The 23,003-nt window shown below is 50.4% G+C and overlaps 3 protein-coding genes across 3 annotated transcripts; 2 read left to right on the forward strand and 1 right to left on the reverse strand.

The window, feature by feature from the left end:
* Positions 1 to 556: 556 nt before the first annotated feature.
* On the forward strand, positions 557 to 1,903 carry EMWEY_00007840 (hypothetical protein; the record flags this gene model as incomplete). The annotated part of the gene is made up of 4 exons (XM_013481976.1): positions 557 to 590; positions 731 to 941; positions 1,641 to 1,680; positions 1,827 to 1,903. Coding segments are annotated over 4 exons (362 nt in total), but the record flags the coding sequence as incomplete, so codon positions are not given.
* Positions 1,904 to 2,649: 746 nt separating this feature from the next.
* On the reverse strand, positions 2,650 to 8,995 carry EMWEY_00007850 (hypothetical protein, conserved; the record flags this gene model as incomplete). The annotated part of the gene is made up of 8 exons (XM_013481977.1): positions 2,650 to 4,269; positions 4,411 to 5,179; positions 5,522 to 6,471; positions 6,589 to 6,670; positions 6,940 to 7,171; positions 7,488 to 7,594; positions 7,889 to 7,991; positions 8,164 to 8,995. 8 exons carry the CDS (start codon positions 8,993 to 8,995, stop codon positions 2,650 to 2,652), a joined length of 4,695 nt encoding a protein of 1,564 aa, XP_013337431.1.
* An 8,816-nt stretch (positions 8,996 to 17,811) lies between these two features.
* On the forward strand, positions 17,812 to 21,409 carry EMWEY_00007860 (hypothetical protein, conserved; the record flags this gene model as incomplete). Its single annotated transcript, XM_013481978.1, has 9 exons — positions 17,812 to 18,674; positions 18,908 to 19,168; positions 19,336 to 19,478; positions 19,574 to 19,867; positions 19,988 to 20,081; positions 20,207 to 20,267; positions 20,368 to 20,508; positions 20,761 to 21,047; positions 21,163 to 21,409. The coding sequence occupies 9 exons, from the start codon at positions 17,812 to 17,814 to the stop codon at positions 21,407 to 21,409; spliced, it is 2,391 nt and encodes a 796-aa protein (XP_013337432.1).
* Positions 21,410 to 23,003: the final 1,594 nt, after the last annotated feature.

The raw sequence follows: 23,003 nt of genomic DNA on the forward strand, positions 1-23,003 counted from the left end.
AATATATATATATATATATATATATAAAGTTGGCTACACCAAACCGATACTTCTCACTCTTGGGCACCAATAAGAGGCGAAGGGTCAGTCAGGTTTCACTCGCATAACGTAAACCCCATCTGTGGATCATACGCTTTTATTCTTTGCTGTAGCAAAAGGGTTTCATCTACATTCATGGAAGAGATCATGCATTACGACCGATTCTCGTGATTCGCTGCAAAAACCTTGTAGATTCTCAAGTGGTGAGTTCGATACAGTGCATCACCAACGTTTTTAGTGCTGCTAAGTCCCCATCATCTCCAAACCGTGTAATGCATATGTGAGCGCATGCGAGAAGTGCTCCAGCAAACACATCAATACTGAACCTGAACTATCCGGGGAAGTTGTCACCTGCTGTGTGTGTGTGTGTGTGTGTGTGTGTGTGTGTGTGTGTGTGTGCGTGCGTGTGTGTGTTTTTTTTTTTTTTGTGTTTGTGTGTTTGTGTTTGTGTTTTTGTGTCTGTGCGTTTGTGTGCTGGTGTGTTGGGCGGTTGCGTTGATGATTGCTGCATCTGCAGGGAGACGTCATGCCGGTTGTTATTTACTGGCTCGGTTAGTCACGAGTAGTCTGTAGTAGGTTGTATTTGTCTTAATCTGTATTTTGTGCTATGCTTTGCTAAGAGAGCAGAAGCACCAGCCCTGAGCTTTGGGGTCACCGTTGCATTGCGGTTTAGGGGCACGCATTTTGACAGGTCCACATGCCACAGGGCATGGATGGATAGCATTTGCTCAAAGGGCATTCGTGTTGTAAACATAGATCCCTGCGCTGTCTCAGAATTTACTCTGGAGAAGTTGCTGGTGAAGAATAAAGTGGAACAGTGGCGCGTGGTTGTTGACTTAGAAGACTGCAGCATTACGAGCACCCCAATAGGCATTCTGAAGCAAGTTTGTGACACGCTGACTGTGAGTATTACAAATGTGGTTATTCATGACATTCCTGGTGTTCAGCAGTACAGGCGGAGAAACCAATTCACGTGTTGTAACTGCAGGCTGTAAACGTGCAGCTTGGACAGTGTATCTCACACGAGGTTTGCTCGCTTTTTTCATTGTATGCGCACGGTGCATATTTAGCACACGAGTCTTCTCTGTCAGGCACGAGAAGCAGCTTCAGTAAGACTAGAGGTCCTCCAGAGAACACGTAGGCGTAGTTGACACATGAAATATTGATTTCACAGCGTTTCCTACTGCCTGATGTATTTTCTATACCTACGGCACTGGATACGATGATACTATATGGATTCGGGGACACGAATTCTTGTGACTCCGCGTGTGGCACAGAGAAATTACCGCGGCAGGCTATATGGGATGCTGATCTTGAATGCGGGCTTTGTATTCCGAAGCATATGGCAGCTGGTGTCTGTAGTCCTTCCGGAGAGGACAAAATCCAAGATAAAGCTGACGCCGTCTTGTACTGATGTGAGGAGCTCCTCTGCTCTCGTGGGCTCGGCTCAGTCTTTCGGTGCAGTTGCGCATGCCCCCCAATCTCAGATGCTGGACATTATAAAGTTCAAAAGCCTATTTGTTTACAGATAGTACTCATCTTGCCAGCAAGAAAGCACCGCTTGCATGTTCTTCAGCTGTTACTTTGACTGGATTTTGCAGGATGACTTCCTGGCGTCAGTTAATCAGAATCAAATTGAAGGTAAGCTGCCTTCATGGTGGATTCCGGTGCTTGTTGCACCCTTCCTGAAGACGGTGCACTGTGTTCACGGTATTCTTGTCAGCCACTAGCTCACCGCTAGTTATCCGCAGCTCCTGAGCGTATGTGCTCGTGCCCGTGCTGCGCAGAAAGATACGGGGGCACATGTTCCAATGTCAAGGACTTTTCTTGGCCAGTGATGCCGCCCGGCCCTTTTGGATGCTAGGCATGATCGATGCGACCTCTGCTCTTGCACAATTTTTTCCGTCCCATTACCTGACTCTCCCATACATTCGTAACGAAGTGCCGCGCTAATTGTCACGAGCAACTCTGGCAGCTTCTGGAGTATGTACATCGTTACGTGAGCAGATGCCATTGGCGGCCACACCTAGTTAAAGCGGAGGTGCGTATGCCTGGACTCTGACTGCCCCCGCAGGCTGCTTGCTGCTACAGAAAATATCCCGCTAGTGTGGTAGAGCAGGTACTATTCTGGGCAGTTGAACAAACGTCAATGAAACGCCACCTGGCAAACGCAGTCTTTTAGAGGCATACGCAAGCCTTATACCGTTGATTCAGTACCAGCATATTCTGGCCCCTGAACAACCTGTTGTTGGCCGTCTCCCCCGTGGTGTTCTCGGGTCACTGGGGTGCCGGTCACGGTCACGGGGGGATCGGCGCTCTTGCTCAACGGGACTCAACAAGCGACGAGGCAAATGCGTCCCCCGCTGAGAACGAGTAAAGGACTGTACAAAACAAGCACCTGCGCAACTACTGTGGTGCACAGGCTCCCTAACTCAACGGACAAGAAGCCCAGCGCTAAAGCGAGGAGTGTCAATCCTCTGCAGTTGCAACTGGGCACGCCGCCCCTCCACATGTTGTGGGAACCTGGCGGTCACATGCAGAAATCAATTTGCAGCGTTTCAATGTAAACAATGCCGTGAAATGCACCTGCTTGGGAATTCATCCAATCATTCAAAATCCCCCTTGAGATCGGCGTTTCCGAGGGGCCGATGGCGACTGCAGTAGAGGGTCAGGTAACCGACAACCTATATCGCTGGCCTTGCATATATTTGGCCCCTCTCCGCCCGTTATTAATCCTTTCGTCAACGAAACTGGCGTTCGTTTGGCTTGCCCCCCACGAGGAGGTTGCAGTTGCTGCTGTTTGGGTGGCTGTTGCGTCGGAAGCTCCTGCGAGATGGACTGCTGGTGCTGCTGCTGCTGCAGGCAGATGTCAATTGCTTTATAGAGGGCCTTTTCTTTCAATATTGCGAGTTCGCCAAGCAGCACGTAATACTGTCTCCACCATACACAGCTGCCCTTGCCTTCATGAAAGAGTACCTCTTGCTGCTCTAGATGCAGTTGCGGAGCGCAACTGCAGGTAAAGTCTGTCACCTGAACTGCGCCCTTATGTATATGCTCAGTGGTGGCAGCTATCGCTGTTGACCTTGTGACGCTATGATCTGGGAAGTCCCTCTGAAGCAATTTTAGAAGAAGCTGCTGTTTCAACGTTCTTTGCATTTCCACCAAGTTCCTCATGACTTCCTGTAGCTGCTCCCCGACTACAGTTACGAGCGCAAAACAGCGTATAGCCGTCCTCTTGCTGCTGTTGTTGGTGCATGCGGACCGATTGCTGTGGGTGCTGCAGCAATCAGCGTCAGAGAGTACTGACCATGCTGCACTGTTTGATTTAGGTGCAGCATTGGATGCCCATTTGCAAACGTTCCGAGCTGGCGGCCCTGAAGACGATGCATTCTTGCAGCCTTCACTCTGACTGTGTTGCAGAATCCGACGCTGCTGCAGTAACAGCTGCAGCGCCCGCGTGCAAGAACATCTGGACGGCTTCACTGCAGCAACGGCGCATGCACGCAGCAGCTGCGCCTCATGAGGGTGCAACCGTATTTCCTCAGCTTGTTGGGACCACCCGGCATCATCGGAGGCGGTGAAGGGAGCTCTTACGTCACTGCAGCAGGCACTGCTGAAATCGGCGTTAGTTACTGATGCTGGATGGCCCCTAGCAGCTGGCAGAGCTCTGTCTGCCGCTACGTTAACGCCTCCCGTCAATCCAGGCAGTAGTGTTGACAGCCGCGGCCTTTTTGGCTGTTGTTCGAAGGAAGCTGCAGCAAATTCCTGTCTACAGGGCGTACCCAGCACACCAACTGAGGTGGTTATTCTTTTTTGGCGTGTTGCGTTGTCGTTGTCATCGCTTTCCCCAACCACTGTTGCTATTGCAGTTACGGGTGCTCGTGCTTGCTTTCTTGAAAACAGCGAGTCCCGTAAATACAGTTTCTGCCGCTGTACCTCCAGAAGCTTCTCGAAATGACGGCGAAATGCTGCTTCCAAATATTTCGTCTCCAAAGCAACGCCAGGGCCCGGACCCAAATGGGCTTGCGTGGGCTGAGCTGGCTCCTGCTGCAGTTGCTGCTGCAGCAGCTGAAGAGCATCAAATGCATCCGCCAAAGGGCATTCCACCATACCCCTCCTAAACATCGCTTCAGCCCCTGCCAGTGGAACAGCAGGGTTTGCAGCTTTTGCTGTTTTCCAGTCCTGCATACAACGTTGCTCCAGCTGCTGCTGCTCCTGTTTATCGATAACCTGCGGCATGCACTACAGAGCAATAGCGGCGTACATCACTATGGGGTGCTGCACTTCAGCCCTCCTGAATACTTAATACTACTAGTAACTACGCGTTGCAACAACGGGAAAGGACTATTTACGAAGTGGCTGAGCACTTACGGTTATTAGAGGCATTCGCTGTTGCATGAACACTTCCTGCTGGAGAAGCTGCTGCTGCACAGCCAGCGGGAAGCTGCAGCGGAGCAGCTGGAGCAGCAGCGAATCGCTGTAACAGCAAGTTGCGCAAAGGGGTGAAAGACAAGGCAAAATGACCACTTCTTCTCCACTTCTTGCGCTGTCACCGTACCGCGAGGGCTCTCCCCCAGCAGGCAACCTTGCTGGAGCTGCTGACGAAGCAGCGGCTGATGGCCCATATCGCCGAATGGGTCGAGGGAGCCTCTTCCGCTGCAGTTGTTGTTGCCCCTGGCAGCAGAACTGCAGCTCTATTCTGTTACTTCTGGAATAAGGAATAGAAGGGAGCATGGCTGCCAACGCAGCCGCCGCCCCACCAATGCACACAGTACAGTTGCTGTTGCTGCTGCTGTTGCTGGTGCTCAGCCGAATGCACCGGTTAGTCTGCGTACAAGGGCACTGGTAGGGTGTGTTTTTCGCTGCATTTTCTTTTCCTGCCGCTGCTGTTGCTGCTGCAGTGGTTTGCGTCTGGTTGTCGTACCCCTGCACGCTAACATCTCTAAAGTGGGCCAGGAGTTCTTCTGCACGTGCAGCTGTGATGCCCTCCTGCTGCTGCCCTTGCATCAATGAACCACGTTCTAGAAGTTGGTCGACTTGGAAGGCAGAGAATACCCGGCGAAGCAGGAGTATTTGCTGCTGAGGATGAGCTGCACTCATCAGCTCCACTCGGGCAGCAGCAGCTGCTGGTTGCTCACTACTGCCTCGGTACAGCGGATAGCAGCACCCAGAGCAGCAGCAAGGCATCTTCTGCTCCTGCTGTGTAGTAATCGCCTCCTTTTGCCGGGACACGCCATGCTGCAACATGGAGACTGCTGCAACGAATATTTGCGCCATTTGCTGCAACCTTCCAGCAGCAGCAATCCTACAGGTAGCACGCCCACAGCTACATTTCTTCAGCCCTTACTTCTCCAATTAAGCAACTCCACCGATGATGAAATATGTTAGCAAACGACGCTGCATATTGGGGCAAATCGATACCGGCTTTCGATGAAAAAAGCATACAGACTGCTCAGGGTCAAAACGTCCCAAGTAAACTCACGAGTGTAGGATTCTGTCGGTGCGGCTGCTGGCAATGCCCTTCAACAGTAGCAATTGTTGTCTTTGCCTCTGCTGCACGTCGGTAGCATGCTGCTGCGCGCCTTCCAATAACCAGTTGCTGCCTTCAAAGTGCCTGCTGTCCAGCCCTGATTGCTGGTGCAGCAGCAGCTCACTCTGCAGCTGTTCTTCCAGGCTTCGTTGCAGATGCTCCTCCCGCCTGTTCATCATACATTCCATGTTGTGTAGCTGTTTTTGCTTCTCGCGCAGCTCTCGTCTAACCTTCTGCACCTTGCTGTCGATTTCAGAGTTCCGTCGTACTGCTGCTGCGGAAGCCACCTCCACAGCAACTGCTGCGGTCGCTTCCTTCAACAACGTCTGCTGCCTCTTGTTCTCCGCCCAGTATTGTACGGACAGCTTTTGCACAAGCGCATGATGCTCCTGAAGATGTTGTTCCTCTAACAATCGTGCTGCTTCCTCAAGGAGGCTTGCTTGTGACTCCCGACACTCTCCATGCCTCCGCTGCAGCAGCTCAACGAGCTGCAGCTGTTGCCGCAACAACAGTCCTTGCTGCTGGTGGTGCAGCATCAGCTGCAGCATTTGTAGGGTCTCCTGCTTCGTATCCTGCAGTGCTCTTAACAAATCCTTCCTCTGCCTCTGCAGCTTACTAGGATGTCGTCGTCGCTGCTGCTGCTGCTGCAGAAGTTCCTGTAACTGCCCCTGTAGCGAGGCCAGCTGCCACTGCAGCTGCTTCATCTGCATCTGCTGCTTGCCTTCGAACCTGCACTCTCGTGTCACACTGGCCGAGTCAGCAACAACAGGATCCACGAGCTGCTGTTCAATGCAATGGAGCTTCCGCTGCTGCTCGAGTTCATGCTGTGTCTCCGTTTTCGGAATCTTCTGGTAAATAAATCCAACATGGCTTTCTGCACTTGTGCCCATACGCATGCTTAGCTGAGAGACGCACACGCAGCACCCGACCCTGAGCCTTGTGACTACCATTCTTGACAGGAATTCTGTCTGTAAGTGACTGAAGCAAATATTATTTAGGATATAGAACTGAATGTTTACTCTGGTCGCAAGGACGGCCTGCATCCCGAAATTTGAGATTAGGTCCCCGTGAAAAGAAACAAACACAAAGGTAGTCTTACTCCTGCAAGACAAACCAAATTCCAAACCTCCAGCATACGCCATCGACATCTGTTTCGGCATTTGTGCCAACCGAATACTCCTTCGGAGCAACTCTCGACCACCAGACGTAATAGGATTAAACCCCATAAATGGCACCACAATCCATTAGCCGGACTCATCATCTGAATACTTCCTTAAAGGTAATCTAATCCTCCATGAGTCTAAAACAGAAGGATTTACGTCGTTATAATGTCATAGGTTTTGCTGTAAGTCCTCAGCAACAACACTTACTGGTTGAAGAGCCGAACCGTGTGTGCCATTACCCAAGGAGGCATCGCCAAATCAAAAGAGAAGACATGAGAAATCCCCTCGAGGGAAGAAAGACGGGCGCAGTCAAATACGCAAAACGTTGCGTTGAACCCGAATGTCGTTTCCAGCAAACTACGCTCAGCATGACCCACAGCCACGCAAGTAGCAACTGCTGCTGTTGGTGGCGCTTGCGCACCAGGGTAATCGCGGTCCCCTGAAGCAGACGGAGAATCTAAAGTCGTTTCCATGCATTCGCAGCACTCCCTCCGAGCCTGTCCCTGCTCCTGTGCTCTAGTGGCTGCGCCTGAAGCACTGATGCCATAGGGCTGGCACAGGCCGGTTAGAGCAGAATTGATAAACTCCTCCGTACGATGCCAGTTCAGCTGAGCCCCAAGGTACAGCTGCTGCAGCAGCAGCAGATCAACGAGTGCTGCAACACACAAGCATGGGTGTTGAGTCCATGACCTACAAGTTGAAGATAAACCCTTCTACGTGAAACTGTACGCCACAAACAATTTTGGTTTGCATACATAAGTGATTTATGACGGAGATGGAGTACACATTCGAGTCCAACTCTAAGCCGAGTGTGAAGGTACAGCCGAATGCTGCCGCTGCCAAAGAAGGAACTCCGCTGCCGCTGAGCAAAACCGCAGACAAGACATCGACTGGCATTACTACAGAAGTTTCTGCTCAACGTCTGTGAAGACAGCAAGATGTTGAAGCACGCCACAGCGTCATACGCATATACCACCAGCATTATGGAGCTCCTGGAACACCTAGCGTGTTCACTCAGTATAGGAGCCACCAACAGCATCATAACAGGAGCACCGTAATATCGAGCTACCGAAATTTCTGGAAGAACCACTGGTGCACAATCACTCTTGCATACAGAAATGACAGTAGCAACATACGGCAAAAGCCAACGCCAGACCTGCCAATGTCGAGGAAGGTGGAGTGTTCGTTGAGACCAAAGTGCTTGTTTAATATAGAAAATAACTTAAACAGAGACGAGACAGAGCTCTCCCCGTACGCCCCTGAAACGGGAGAAGTCAACAGCAGCATCAAACGCCGCGGAAAATGTTGCAATGGACGCAAAGCAAAAGGCAAAGGAACAACTAAAATCTCAACAAAAGAGAATCAATGAACAGATAGCAGGCAATTCTGCTTCACAACCGGCAACAATATCAAAAATGCGTGTATGCGCACTACACACGCACAAGGGCGCCAAGAGGACCTGAAACTTGCCTTCAACACTGGTTGTAATTTTCATAATGGGCTTCTTCTGAAGTGACTTAACCTCTGCCAAGAAGCCCTCACGTAAGGCTACAGGCATTCGTGGGATCGATGATCCCCAACGTGCTGCTTCTACAGCGGATGATGTGGAGGGATGTTCAACTTCAGCGCTGCCTACAGTAACTGCTGATGAGTAGCATGAAAACGCCTTCGACTTCGTTGAGCCTTCCGCTTCTTGAAGCGCGGAAGCCGGTCCCGCAAGTCCAAGTCCTGCAACATCTGGTGCGTCCACATCTGCCGCAAGCGCATCTCCTGCTGTATCCCCAGCTGCTAATGATGATGCCTCTGCTCCTGGCAACAGCGCAGATGCGATTCCATGCAATGTTCCGTGCTTCCTGCCAACTGGTTGTGTATAGTCCTTCCCTCCTGCAGCTGGCGCTGGTCCCGGTACTTCCGTGCCTGCTGTTACTGCGCACCCGAGCGCTGATGCGCCTTCTGCCTCAGCTTTTCTCGCTGTTTCTGCAGCAACCATGCTGTCCACACGGTGCACTGGAGGGTTGAAGCCCATACAAATTTCACATTCAACTTCAGTACATCCTTCGCCAACAGCCACCGAAGCTGTCGTTCCGACCGCTGCAGCCGCAGCTGTTGCACCAGCAACGGGCTGTACTCCACAAAGCATTGCCTGTGATAGCTGATCTGGTCCAGTAGCTGCATCACCAATAGTGTGGCTATGCTGCTTCTGTGTCTGCGGCTGCGGCTGCCCCAGGAATTCGGGTCCTTCCGCGCCACCAGAGTGACACATGACTCCCGCGGCCGTCACACCAGCCGATTTGGCCAGTTTTAATCTTGATGAAAAACAGATTTTAGCATGCCGGTGCTGTTTCGCCTCTGCAAGGGCAACTTTGCCGCAACTCACCTTCGAGCTGCAGGAGGAGGCGCTGGCACGTCCTTGCAGGTGCACGCATCAGTCACGGGGATAGGCTCAAGAGTAAAAATTTCCCCAGAGTCTACAAAATTGGCACACTAACAGCTGCAAAAGTGCGAGTAGTACTGGTGAGGCGGTCCACTTGTGTCAAATATACAGGTAGTGAACGCCCATAGCTCGACGGGAAGTCGCGCCGCTCGGGGATCCTTTGCAGCCGAGAGCGGACGTAAAACCACTTTTAAAACGGAATAAAAACCAAACTGACTACTTCAAATGGGGAAAGACATCCAAGAAGACGAACGGGGCCCGCTGTTGGCGTGTGTTCCGATCCGGTCATTTGGATGGGGGCCCCGGGGTCCGCTGAGGCTGCTGTTGATGCTGCCAGTGTTATTTTCAATGTTCTGCCATAGAAAGCGGTTATACACAGTATTTCTCGCATTACTTGACAACCTGTTGGGGCTTACACGGCCACAGTACCTTAGGGCCTGGAAACCCCCACGGACGCTGTGCTGCAAAATTGCGTCTCTCCGCTTACTGCTTGTAGTGCACTTCGTAGTGGATACAGGGGCTGCAGTGCCTCCAGCCTTCTACAGTAATTGCCAAATCAGAGTGAGTGCTAAGCTGCTGAAGGCTTTTGCCGTAGTACTGTCATTCTGAGGGCGGTGTATGCAACGTGTTAACGCGGCTCATCGATCATATCTGGGGACAATTGCTAGCTCCAGTGGAGACAAAGTACGCCCCGTCAAAATACGTGAGAGTAACTTAAGTGCAGCTTACCTACCTTCACCGTCTCCAAGCGTCCTGAGATCAGCGGGAAAAGCGCCTGCAGCGACGGGGTTGGCTGCTTGTGAGCAACGCAGAGTGCCGCATCTCAAGGTGCAAAACAGCCCCTCAGGAAAGCACAAATAAGCCTTTGTGACTCTGTGCATGAACTCTGTATTTATCTGTTGGAAACATTTGCTTGCGTACCATTTGCGTATTAGGGCCCGATCAGGGCTTATGCGCCAGACGGACATGCCCAAGTCATAAAGAATGTGCTGCTCCGTGCCTGCCCCCTTGGCACAAGCAGCATATGCCCGTATATACCATTATCTGGCATGAAGATAGGTGTATTGGCCGATTGTTCACCTAAGGCCACCTTTAGCTGCTGCTGCTTTACACGCTTCGAGTCCGTTTGAACAACACCTCAAGCACCTATTCAGTACGTTGCTTGTCGAGGCAACTGGAACCTGGTGTCATAGAAGCTGAGCAGAAGGCTGCTTGCATATATGCAGAGCATGGCAAATTCTTCAGCGCACTGGTGATCCTGTTTATTTTGCTTGCTCGGTGTACAGCTCCGAACTCTGCCGTAATCCAAGGATATCCAAACAAGGGATCGTGCACGTTCGCCGTCTTTAGAGAAGGTAAAGTAGATCCCAGCAGAGGAATAGTTAGCACATCTGAGCATATAGACTGCAGCGTATTTGGGCCTCCTGGGTTGTGAAACAGCAATGAGTACGGAATATTCAGACGAGGGCCTACCTTATAATGCACTGCCTGCATTGATGTCCGTAGTAGCCACCGACAAAGCACTAATGAGCTGTAGATCGAATAGGAATAGCTTCACGAAAAGGACCATCAAAACCACTCAATATGCCCTATTCCTGGCCAATAAACGTACTAGTGTCGCTTTCAGCAGTCCCCACGAAATGTTTCACGAACTTTTAAGGTTACAAACTCCCACCGTTGAGACTGGTCACCACGACGTTGCTGACGTTTTGCAGGTAGCTTTCCGGGGTAGTTCAGCCTTCTCCTGAACCCTCTGATGCAAACAAGAGTAGTCGCATGACGAATGCCCCAAGTTGAGAGTATGTCGACGATGATGACCGAAGCACTGACCTGGGAGCAAAACAGCAGAAGCTCCTAATCGGCAGGCATCGACGCTTTTCAGCAGCTCGCTATCCTGCGCGCTTCGGATGGATTCCGAAAAAGCCAAAAACAAGTCGCAGGAGGCGATGTAACTTCTGAACGTCAATTGCTGGAACTTGTATCCTTGTATTCATGCTCTTTCCTCTTACATTCCCGCGCTGGTGGGATCCGTCTAAGGGCGTACGAGGCTTCGGATATACGGTTCGGGTTGCCAGCCAGATTTAATATCGGCGCGGCCAGCGGTGGCCCCGTAGAGCAGGGATGCCGGAGAGCCACGACTGGAGGAGTGCATTGCTGTATTATAAAACCGCTTAGCGTACAGAAGGAAATGCAGCCACTTTAACTATTTCTGCCGGGTATAGATTTGCATATATTAATCCAGTGTGAGTTTGATGCGTTTGTTTTGACTGTCTGGCTTCGGAGTGTTCTATGGTGGTCACGGTGCGGTTGGTCCTAACCAGCAACATGGATTTGCTCGAGAGGGTGCTACCCAATTTCAAATTTCGGACTCCTATCAGTGCTTGACCTTTGCTGAGTCCATTCGTTAAGATAAGACCGTTGTCTCCTGCCGACGGTAAACCCACAATGAGATTTTCTGGGGCATCCACCTCGAGTCGTCCGGGAACCGAAAGACACTGCAAGAATCCTGCTTTGAGTGCGCTCCGCGGCTCTTCTACTGTCATTCCGGGAACATGAGAACGCATGAGTCTGCTGAAGCACGCACCCTAGACCACAACAGAACCCTTCCACTACCTCCACTGTTGGATTGATCACACCATGGCCTGCTAAAGCATCATCGTGCTTGCTGCATAACACATATGTACACAGTGAACCTGGAGGCGCATCCGGTGTACTCCATTATTCGTGTGGCACCACAGTAGATCCACGTCGTTGCTCTATTGCAACACATGGTGCCCCTTGCTGAGCCTAGGCATAAGCGCACCAGTATCGTCGGCATAGGATGAGCACAATTTTGACAGGAAACGGAAATCATCACACACAAGCCCAGCTTCTGAAGAGAATGCCTAGAGGGCAAAGCGACGTGAGGATGCGTCAGAGACCACGCTGGTGATGCACTTGATACTTTACCGTGAAGTATCACTGTGTGAGCAAGCAAAGCCACCGAATAATTCTTTCAATATCCTAGTCTTGAAAATTCTTCGTCAGGTGCGTCAAGGATTGAATATCAGTTTGACCACTCATGCGTTTGTTAGGCACGTAATCCCGATTCTCAAGACGAGCTTGAAGTGGGTATATGTGGGCCACCTGCTGACCTTTTCCCTTGGCAACCGGGTTGTCTCCAAACGCATTAGGGGAATGCTAGACTTTGCACAGCTTGTGGCTGCGCCAGGGATGACGTTGATGCGTCGGATTGAGCTTCCAGAAGGTGGCTGGGCCGCTGGAAACTCAGTGTTATATAATAATACATTCGATAAATCTTCCAAAAATTGTACTCACTCCAGCTGTTCCGTGGTTTTCAACAGGATAGAATCCCGCAAAACAGCGGTATTCACTAGATCCTCACGACAGCGAACATGTAACCCGCCACCGTTCCACTCATCACATATGCACTCCGTAGGAGGCCCTTCACCCCTTTCTGGTGCTGCCACTGCTTCTGTCCCTTTTACTGTAGAGAATGAAAATGCCGTTGGAGGGCCGGCGATCTGCATCCTATACAGGCTTCCCTGCAGGTACATATCAAGTGCGTCATCAGGATGGCCCATCTGTGCTCGCCACTGTAATTCACGGCATGCCCTGGAACAGGCCATCATAAACTCATCCAGTGCAAAAGCCCGGTATCATGATATCTCACACATTTCTGAACTCCACTCCATTCATTGGAGAAGTCACTGCGGCAGAGCTTCGCTAGCACCCAATGGTCAGCGGCGCGAAATGAAAGATTAAGATTGCATCTCTTTGCCGCAAATTCATACCTTATATCCACTTGCCGAGTAAGACTAGCAATTTATGCTCATTAGTGCGAATTTGGCAAAACACAGTTTGGTCGTCTTGCGGCTTTTCTCAGTGTCTGGCATCCTCAATTCCTTCACTTTTTTCATACTTTTGCAGTCTTGCATTAGTTGAGCTTGTTCATTGACAAATTCAGAGGCGCCTCCCGATGGGAAAACCCGAACTGCTAGGCTCTGCATGTCCCGACTGCTGTCTGTTTCCGTCTCGCCTCCCTCTTTTAGTGGAGCTGGCATTCACTTTCCCAACAACCATAGGCTCAACATCTGGATAGTTTGTAAATGCCCCCGTATCTCTGCAACCACCATATATGGGTGGCCGGCAAAAGGAGCAGGCATTATTTATGACTTGCTTTTACTGTAAGAACATACACCATCGGACGGCATGCAGAATGTGGGCTTGATTCGGCTTGAAGACGCTCCCAGCGATTGCCCAGCACAGGGCCTGCTGAATAGTCATTGTGCAAGGGAAGTAAACTTGGGATATTTGTCAATGACTCGTCGCGAGTTCAAAGATAAATGTTTTTGTAGGTTTGTTTATTCTTAGCCTCGGTGGAACTAGTGACGGATAGACAACTGGCCGCGCTGGTGAGCAGGTGAGCTTTGTTGTTCAAACCTGCACCCCGTAGACGATGTAAATCTACACAACGTGGATCCTGTAATCTATCTGTGGAGTCCTGAGACCTACGCTGGTCCAAATACTTAATATGAAAGTTCCGCAAATGCCATTGATCTCCTCTCCGACTCTCCAGGCGTTCCTGGCATCTGTGTATCAAGCGCCTGGAGGTGCTGTAGACGAGTTGGCTCCATGGGTTTCAGCGCGTCCTGCTGCATCACAGTTGCAAGACAGCAGACAGCCCCACAAAAGAATACAAGCAACCCTCCTCCGGTGTACGTGTGCATACTGCAGATAGTTGTTGAAAGCTTCTGCTTGTGTACCAGTTTACGGCTAACGCCACGTGAGGGCTTCTGCTCAAATTTCAGGCAGGCTTTCAAGCATCACAATTTGGTCAAGGGTACGATTAACCCCTTTTGTCTGTCCATCAGTCTGCGGGGGGTACGGCGAAGACATTGCCCTTGTGATATTAAATTGGGGGCACAGCTGCGCCCACACTTCTGAGAGGAAAGGAGGGTCCCGATCAGAGATAAGTACTTCAGGAAATCCCTGGTAACGAATTAGCCGGTCGGCGAGTAATTGCAGAGTGCCAGCTGCTGAGCGCGACATTTTTGCGAGGATAAAGCGGGCCATCTTGCTGATATAACCTACTAGTACGACAATGGTGTCGTGCCCTGAGGTCGTAAGAAATAAATAGGCAATAAAATCCAAATTAATGTGGCTCCTTAGGCGTGATGGAATGAGAAACTGCTGTACCAGACCAGCAGGCTTTTGCTTCAGAGACGTGGGTGCGCGGCACTTCGTGCAAGACTCCACGTAGGCGTTCGTATAGGCCCGTATTCGGGGCCAATAATAATGCTTGCTTAGAGCAAGATATGTCTTCTTTTGTATCCGATGTCCTGCTGTCACGTGATCCTGGTGGATGTACAGGGCATGGCTAAGAAATTCGGGAAACTTGGGAACGCATATTAACCAGATGCCATTGAAACAAAGTGCGCAAGTAGGGCGCTACATAGAGGAAACCGTGAGGGCGGTGCAGGAACTCCAATTTCACTATTTCGCCTGGCCTGACTATTGGCGTCTAATAGGGGTCGAGGAATACAGGACACTTGGAAAATGCTGCAGGCCAGTAGACGCAAGGTGTAGGAAAAGTGGATGTCTGCTGGGGGGTCCTCGAGGGGGGAACCCTCAGGAACGGGGCTGGTCTCAGCGGGCGGAAAAGCAGCAGCAAGTTTGAAGGCGGTGCAGCCGGTCTTTCCTGGGGGTGACCGAGAACGGATGCCAGCGAGGTTTCGGCAATCTCTGTCTTCCCCTGGTACTGAATGAAGGAACTGACGGGTCGACGGCCGGCGTTAGGGACGCTAATAACCCAAGTGAGGACGTGGTGAGTTCGGTGGGCTTGGTGATCGCGCTGAGCGCTGGGTGACGAGGGAGACAAGACAAAGCGTCGGCCACTTGGCTTCGCTCTCCTGGTAAATAGATATTGGTAAATTACAGGAATTGCGCCAGGAAATCTAACCATCGAGCAGTACGGCCGCGCAGATGCTTCGACGCCTTGAGCTGTTGTGAGTAAGGGCGTGGTGGTCAGTGTAGGCCGTAATCACAGAAACTCGCAACAAGTGAGCCCACTCGTCGAGAGCGGTAACTAAAGCTAGGCGTTCCTGATCGTAGATCGAATATTTCAGCTGAGCGGGGTTCAAGACCTGGCTGAGGAACCCTATTGGCTGACCGCCTTGTTCAAGGGCCGCACATCCTGGTGCATCAGTGTACAGATCAAAGGGTTTTGCCGTGTCATGTGTAAAGTGGTATAATCAATGAGTCGTCTCTTGAGTTGCCTCACAGCCTGAGTATGAATCTCTCTCCATTGGAAGGGAATCCCCCTTTACGTGTGATATCAACAAGCGGCCGGGCGACTGTTGCAAAATCCGGCCCCATAAACATTCGGCAGTATTGAACGGTGCCCAGAAATTGACGAACTCGAGTCGCATTATCTAGCACCTCGGGCCACACCCGTATGGATGTAATCTTGTCTGCAGCTGGTTTAATTCCCTTAGCACTGATCGTGTAGTCCAAGTATGTAAGCTCCTGCTTAGCAAACTCGCACTTCCGAAGCTTCGGACCGCTCTACTCTTCTCCGACAAGTGCTGGTTATACTTCTCCAACACCATTTCTATCCGAAGCTTCGGAAGTGCGAGTTTGCTAAGCAGGAGCTTAGAGCGGCTGGAGAAATTTGCGCTGTAAATAAGGATGCCACTGAGGTACGCGATGACACCTTGGCCCAATAACGGTTGTAGAGAAACATTAGTATTTGCTTGAAAAGTAGCTGGCTCACCCTTGAGACCGAAGGGCATCACCTTGTACTCGAATAACCCGCATATCGAGCGGAAGGCTGTTTTGCACCTCTCTTCCTTGAACATACGGATTTTGTGGAAACCAGATACCAGTACCTCATATTCTTTCCATCCTCAGGAAGAATAGTAAAATCAGATCTCCGGAGGAAGCCCTCCCTAGGTGTTCTCGGATCCTGGTAGTCATTTATTACAGTGTGAAGGGGAATATCGGTGTCGGAGATCTACCCCATTGTCCTCACAAGGTTTGCTCCCCGTACCTCAGTGTAATCACAAGCTGGCTAATCACGCTATCGCCCCTAGCACTTCAGTCGTATTACGGCTGGTGCCCGTTAACCGTTCCGCTAAAGAATAGTTGTGGGAGTGGGACCTACAGTAAAAGCAAGGTCACTAGCTAAAACAGATATGATTTCCCGGAACAGCCCCCAAATGTAGTGCGCAGCAGTCTTAAGCTGTGCCTACTTATGTCATCTCATAGTATCGGGCCTCCAATCTACATTCTCTAGCTACCCACGTTCCCTGATGTCAATAATTAAATTGTCAAAACATTCGAGTCCCCATCATAAACATGGGAAGTTCCCAGAATAATAGAACTGACTGACTAGAATAATCAGAACTGACGCCCGGTCTTTTTGGGGATCAGTGCCTGACCTACAAAATAGCGGGGAAGGCAGTAAGACAGCGCCGTAAGGTGCCTGAAATATAGAGCTGCTATCCACTTAAAAATGCCATATTCAAAGAAATAATAGATTGTATTTATCTTCTCCCCATTTATTAGATCTCTACAAGTTACATGGGGCCCAAAGTAGTGTCCAGGGACTGCATTACACGGCAGGCGAGGGCAGCTAGCATACTGACACAACCAGGCTACGACTCCACCTAACGGTACCCCAACCCCTGGAACAACTAGTAGAATTCCTTTTCCTAACTAATAATGCCCTAGTCCCAAGAATATTTAATATTTATTCCCTTTACCGATGTAAAACCTCTAGAGGTCACACCAGAGACCCATTGTCGTGCCTGTGCTCTACACTAATCTCTGGAATATTTAGTAATGTTAGCTCCTTTTTCTAACTACTATTGTCCTAGTCCCTAATTATTTAATAGTATCTATTCCCTATCCTAATCTTAAGCCTCTAGAGGACACACCTGAGACACATTGTAATGCCTCTGCACTACACCTCCGCTGCACTACCTACAGTTTCTAGTGCACATGTGTTCAGGATTCCTGGATTCTCAACCATAGACTAACTACCTTTTTGCAATTCCCATGAAAAGCTTTTAGGCTTATGTGCGGTTCAAGGAGGTCGACGCCAAAGGATGGAGGCCGCCTTAACATGCGACGGGAGGACCCAAGAAAATCGCTCACAATTGCGGGAGATATTGCATTCCAGCTTGCCACAGTACGAGTGTAACGGATAGCGGAACGTCATAAGTACGTAACCATAATGCAGGTTTATTTTCCGTATTGTACAGGAGGTAACCTGTGCAGTACTAGAATGCAACATGTTGCAATGTTTGGGGCTGATTGTTGACGTGGGCACAAACGCCGTAGGGCTTCGAGAGGTATCTCCTCTAGACCATAGATCTTAAGAACTCATCAATTTTTAAAAATGAATCTTGGGATTCTTAGAATATTTTGCAAGATTAGGTGGGGGTTTCTTTAGAACTTCTAGCTGTGTAATGTTAATAGTGAAGTAATGCAGCTCCTGCTAGGGCACCAACCTTACTACAGTCGCGGGCCTCTGAATGAACTGAAGGTTGCCAATACTGTTGGCTACCCTGCATACCTATACAGGGTTCTTTGCACTGTAAACGCTTAGGACCACCTCCCACGACTCAGCACGCGGCACCATGGGTCATCGTCACCGTGCAATTTTGAAGCAGCAGAACAAGGCGTTCAAGGGGTCATCTTCTAAGCCTAAGAGCCTCAAAGAAAAGCGAAAGGCTGCAGCAGCAAATGCTTCTGCACTTTCAATTAATAGACCTACTACGAAACTTGACCGTGTGCAGCGGTCTAAGCAACGCCGCCTTCAGCTGCGCCGCGACCAACAACAGCAACAGTTGTCGAACCCCTGTGGCCCACCGCCGAAGGTAGTTCTCCTTCTCCCATTTTCCGATTCTGTATGCGTTGAGAGCGTCTTTAATGAGTTAAGACGGGAACTCATAGGTGATGATGGAGCAGTGGTTGATGGTGGGGTGTTATGTGGAGACATGGACGAAGACGGGACCGCCATGAGAACAGACGATGTGAAGACTTGCTCCTCTCAGAGCCGTCCGCACCACAGCCGCTACTTATTCACCCTGCCTGCATATGCACGAAACCCAGCAATACCGAAGAGGCACCACCAGAAGGTCTTGCTAGTTCCTGCACCTCGCATATCCGAAGAGGAAACAGGGGACCAAATGCAACAGGAAGGGGTACAAATCCAACGGCGCAGTGAACTTCTGCGGTATATGGATCTGTGTAGCTGCTGTGACGTATTAGTATGTCTCTTTGGCGGCAACTGCACTTACGAAAAAAGTGCCTTCAGTAGCCGCGGGTACAAAGTATTGCAGGCCCTCAAGCTGCAGGGCCTTCCGCCGTCGGTGATTGGTATTGGCTGCATAGATCCTTCTTTGCTAGATCCGGCAGGACTGCCTCAAGAAAAATATTCCGCAAGTGAAAGCCTGAAGTTCATGCGTCGCTTCTTTGAATCTGAGCTAGGGGCCGAAAGGTAAACTCCTAATAAATATTTTGCCACTGGCGATCCTTCTCTAAAACACGATACTCGTTGGGCCGCCGCTAAGTATTTCAAAACCAATTTGGAAAGAACAGAAACAATAGCATCATCATAGTAGGGTCGTCCCGTGCACAAATTTTCCAATTGCTCACTGTCTCATCCGCTGAACAAAATGTAGACAGGTTATCGGCACGTCCAGGCTGGGCTTGCTGTGGTCTTTTCTGTAGAAAATTTTTTGGCATCGCGAACTCCGCAGACTGGCGCAACGCGTTACGGGCACTGGGGGCGGCAGCTCCATTGATTCAAGCCGATCCAAATGCGAAGGTTTTAGCAAAAGGAGCAGAAGCGGCTGCTTGTAGACGTCGGGGTCATCTACTCGCTCTCAGCTGGCGTATAGCGTGGCACTCCCTCTCGGAAGACCCTGCGGCGCAGCTTGAGCCCTGCCTCGAAGCTTGGGGACTGATCCGGGGAGCCGGCCTAACATGCAGGTGAGCAACAACAGGCTGTCGTTGTGCATGCCCAGTTATCCTTTGCGTTTCAGCTATCGCCTTTTGTCACTGTCCTTTGCCATAGTGAGTTCATGCAGTAATGTTTGACCCCCTCTTCGATCGCGCGCTAAGGCTCTTATCTTCAGTTATGGCGTTTGGCGCTGCAGGCTACCTGTGCACATTACAGGAGTGGGTGACTTCGTGCTAGCTAGGATTGAGCCATTGGGGCCAACGGAAAAGAGGCGGGAATTTGCTGCATCAAGCGCCCATGCAACAACTGAAGTGGAAGCCCTTGGGGCAGAAATGCAAGGTTAGTAGCGGTTGTTCAACGTGCCCTGCGCAGGTACCGCCTGAAGGTTTCGTTTAGCTGCTTTCTACAGTGATTATTTTATTTCATTACCCCAGTTCTGAAGTCCGCGTGCCTGTCTCACCGCTCCACAGAAGTAATCCAAGCATCCCAACCATTACAGCCTCTAGACGCTGCTGCCTTGGAGCAAACATGGCCAACAGAAGATGAGATTCCCGGCAATGGTAATACGGCACCAGCCGTTCACAGGAGATGTGTCCGCGTCCCCAAGGATGTAGGGGAGTACGAGCGAGCGTGGCTCGAATCAGATACAGATGGTGCAGATGACGACGGCGAGGAGGAGGTGAATATGGACAGCGATGCGGACATGCAACCTGGGGAGGTTGTTTCTGGTAAGCTTGCAAGTTCGTGTAGGCATGCTCTTTCCGTCTGGTACATTGCATTCTAGCAGCTGATAGAACCTGGCGAGGATGTAAGGGCCGTCGCAGCTCATGCGGCGTTGTTTCATGCAGCGGATAATGAGCAAGCATCGAGCGCAAATGATGAAGCTGATGAAGATTGGAAGCCCTTGATTAGTTCAGAACAGCATGATATGAAAACAGACAAGTATGTGTAGGCTCTTTTTGGCAGTTCAGTTTTGGAAGTCATTATGGAGGGAGTGGCCCCTTCGTCGAAAGTTGTAGCATCTGGCGGCGTCCAGTGCTTGCTGTGCTGTGTTGCTTGGTACTCAGTGAGGCATATGCCGCCCGTCGTCGGGAAGCGGCAGAGATGGAGAAGGAATTCCCGGATCAAGTAAGTCCTACGTATTTCTTGTTGCCATTACGTGTCTTCCAAAGACCGGGGTGCAAAGCCGTTGGCGCTGCAGTAGTTGCCTGAGGTGTGTCGCACTCAGGTCGACACTCCATTGGATATTCCGGCGAAGGAGCGCTTCCAGAAGTACCGCGGCCTCAAGAGCTTTCGGTCGTCTCCTTGGGCCCAGAATGAAGACCTTCCACTTGGTTACGGTCGCATCATCGATGTGTCGAGCATGAAGGTACATGATTCAGCGCACTGACGTGCCTTTTGCCCTATTATGGGATTCGCGGATACAGGTTCCCTGACAGCACACGTGTGGGGTTTCCGTTGGCGGATTCTTCCCCATATGGCTTCCCATGATTTGTGTGTTTCTCAGGGTCTGGCGGCATTTGCGCATCGTGCGCATGCAGAAATGTGTCAATCCACGGGAGGATTCTCAGGAAGGTTCTGTCGCCTGTTGCTGCCCTTGCGCCATTCATACATGTTACAGAAGGTGGTGCAGAAGCACCCCTCTCTGAGTGGCAAGGAATTTGGTGAAGCTTTGGTTGAGGCGATGGCTCAACGGGTGGCCAGTCGGTTTGCGGTTCAAGCTCAGAGTCCTGCACCTGCTCCTACAGCAAGTGCAGATGACGATTTGATGGTTCCAGATTTCCTTGTAGTGTCTCAACTGCTGCAGCACGAGACCCAGGTGGCGGTGGTCCACTCCCAAGTAACGTTTTGTGATGATGCGCCCGTGAAGGGCAAGGATCCATTGTTGATGTCATGCGGATTCCGAAGGTAGATTTCCCTGCATTCGCACCTGTATGATTTACCATACAGTCCTTTCCCATATTGCTTAACAGTAACTTTCCCTTGCCTTTTTGTTTTCGGGCTTTCGGAATTTTTGATGCAGATTCCCGGCTTCTCCAATTTATTCGGAAGAACCGAGGCAGGGCATGCATAGCACGTCGAAGTGGAAACTTAAGCGCTGGGCAGAACCGGGCACAACTCTCACCGCAACCGTGTACTCACCTCTTGTACTTCCCCCGTCACCCTGCATTTTGCTGCGATATGACCAATCAGGTAATGCCTCAGATGGAGGGCAGCTTTATGTTGATGCGACGAGGGAATGCATGCCGCTGGCGTTTCCACCAGAGTAGACGTTATCATCGGTCTGTTGTGTGTTTTGACCTGAGCAGCATATGATAACCTGCGCATTACAGCGTGGGGTTCCGTTCTTCCAGTAAATAGGGCGAGTAGCCGTTTAATTATTAAACGTGTACTCCTCAGCGGCCATCCGTTCAAGGTTCACAGGCGCAAGGCAGTTGTGCGGTTCATGTTTTTCAATCCCGACGATGTGCGGTGAGTGATGTGCCTGCAAGGCTTAAATGTCTGGCCACGTTTTCGTGCAACTATCGGAGTTGCCTGTTTGGGATCCCCAAGGCAACAGTTTCTCCCCGCAACACTATTCTGGCCTCTGCTGTCGTTTATCCCCCACCTCTCTCTGGAAGTGAATGGTGCATTAGGAGGTGCCAGCTTGTCTCGATTGCTCTCCCGCCGTGGTTTGCCTGCAGTTGGTTTGCTCCAGTTGAGCTGCACACAAAGAGGGGGCTCCGAGGAAACATTGTTGAGCCTTTGGGTACTCATGGATACATGAAATGCAAATTCAGCGACTACCTCAAGCAGAATGACGAGGTAAGCCTTTCTCTTTTTGTCAATGCAAGAACATCCAAAAATGAATTCCGTACAGAAAATCACATATACACTGATTACACGAATTTGTAGATTGTTCTGCTCTGTTGACAGTGTTCGCACTGCATGGATTCAAATGCTAATGGCGTGCGCATTAAAAATTTTCTAGCATCCGTAGCGTTTGTTGAAAGGTGTTTGAATCGTTAGTTTTATCTCGCTCAGTAATGAAATGGGTTTGGTGGCTTGTAGTTTGGTCTACGCGGGCAGGTCCACTGATTTACGCTGCTGTTTACAGGTTCTTTTGCCCCTCTACCGCCGAGTATTTCCAAAATGGTATCCACAGTCCTGGGGTGGGCTACCAGACCAGCAACCGATAGACTAAAACTTTTACTAGCCTTAGCACCACTGATTCCTTTGTGTGCGATTTTGTCCCGACGGTCTACCATCACCCGATGTATACGCCGGACAGCAACTAGAAGGCCCGCTAGTGAGACGCTCCACGAAGACCTATCTTAGATGGAGTGAATGCAATTGATAACTATCAATATTTGCCTATAAATAATAGCAGATGGCCACTGGTTCTTGACTTCGCTTAACTGCAGTCATTGCTGGTGAATTTGCAAACGCATGTTCCACAGGCGTAGCCTGCAGGGCTTCCCTCTTCTGTTTCCTGCCACCTTTCAGAGCATGCATCGGCGGTAATACGCTGAAACGCACTTTGCTGAATGTCCCGTTTTAAAGATAATCATCAGCAGAGATGGACGAGTGTGCTGAAGTTTATTCATTATCTGGCGTAGGAAATGATGCTGATCAGTCAAGTATAGCAGGCCTTGGTACCCACTTAGTTAACGAGCTTGAATGGAGAATGCACTATAGGATTCTTTGGGCTAATACAGAACCACGAGCGAAAACGAGATTGCATTTTAGTACACAAAGGGGAGCAAATTACTGACGGGTTCTTGAATTGCTCCGCGGGAGCATCGCCTCTAAGAATGCTCTGGTAAATCGTGATTTTTTACTGACTGCGTTTGCTGATGAGGAACGGGCAGGCTGGTGTAGAGG

Source organism: Eimeria maxima, genomic scaffold (assembly GCF_000499605.1).
Source record: "Eimeria maxima Weybridge genomic scaffold, Emw_scaff48, whole genome shotgun sequence".
In the NCBI taxonomy this organism is placed as follows: Eukaryota; Apicomplexa; class Conoidasida; order Eucoccidiorida; family Eimeriidae; genus Eimeria; species Eimeria maxima.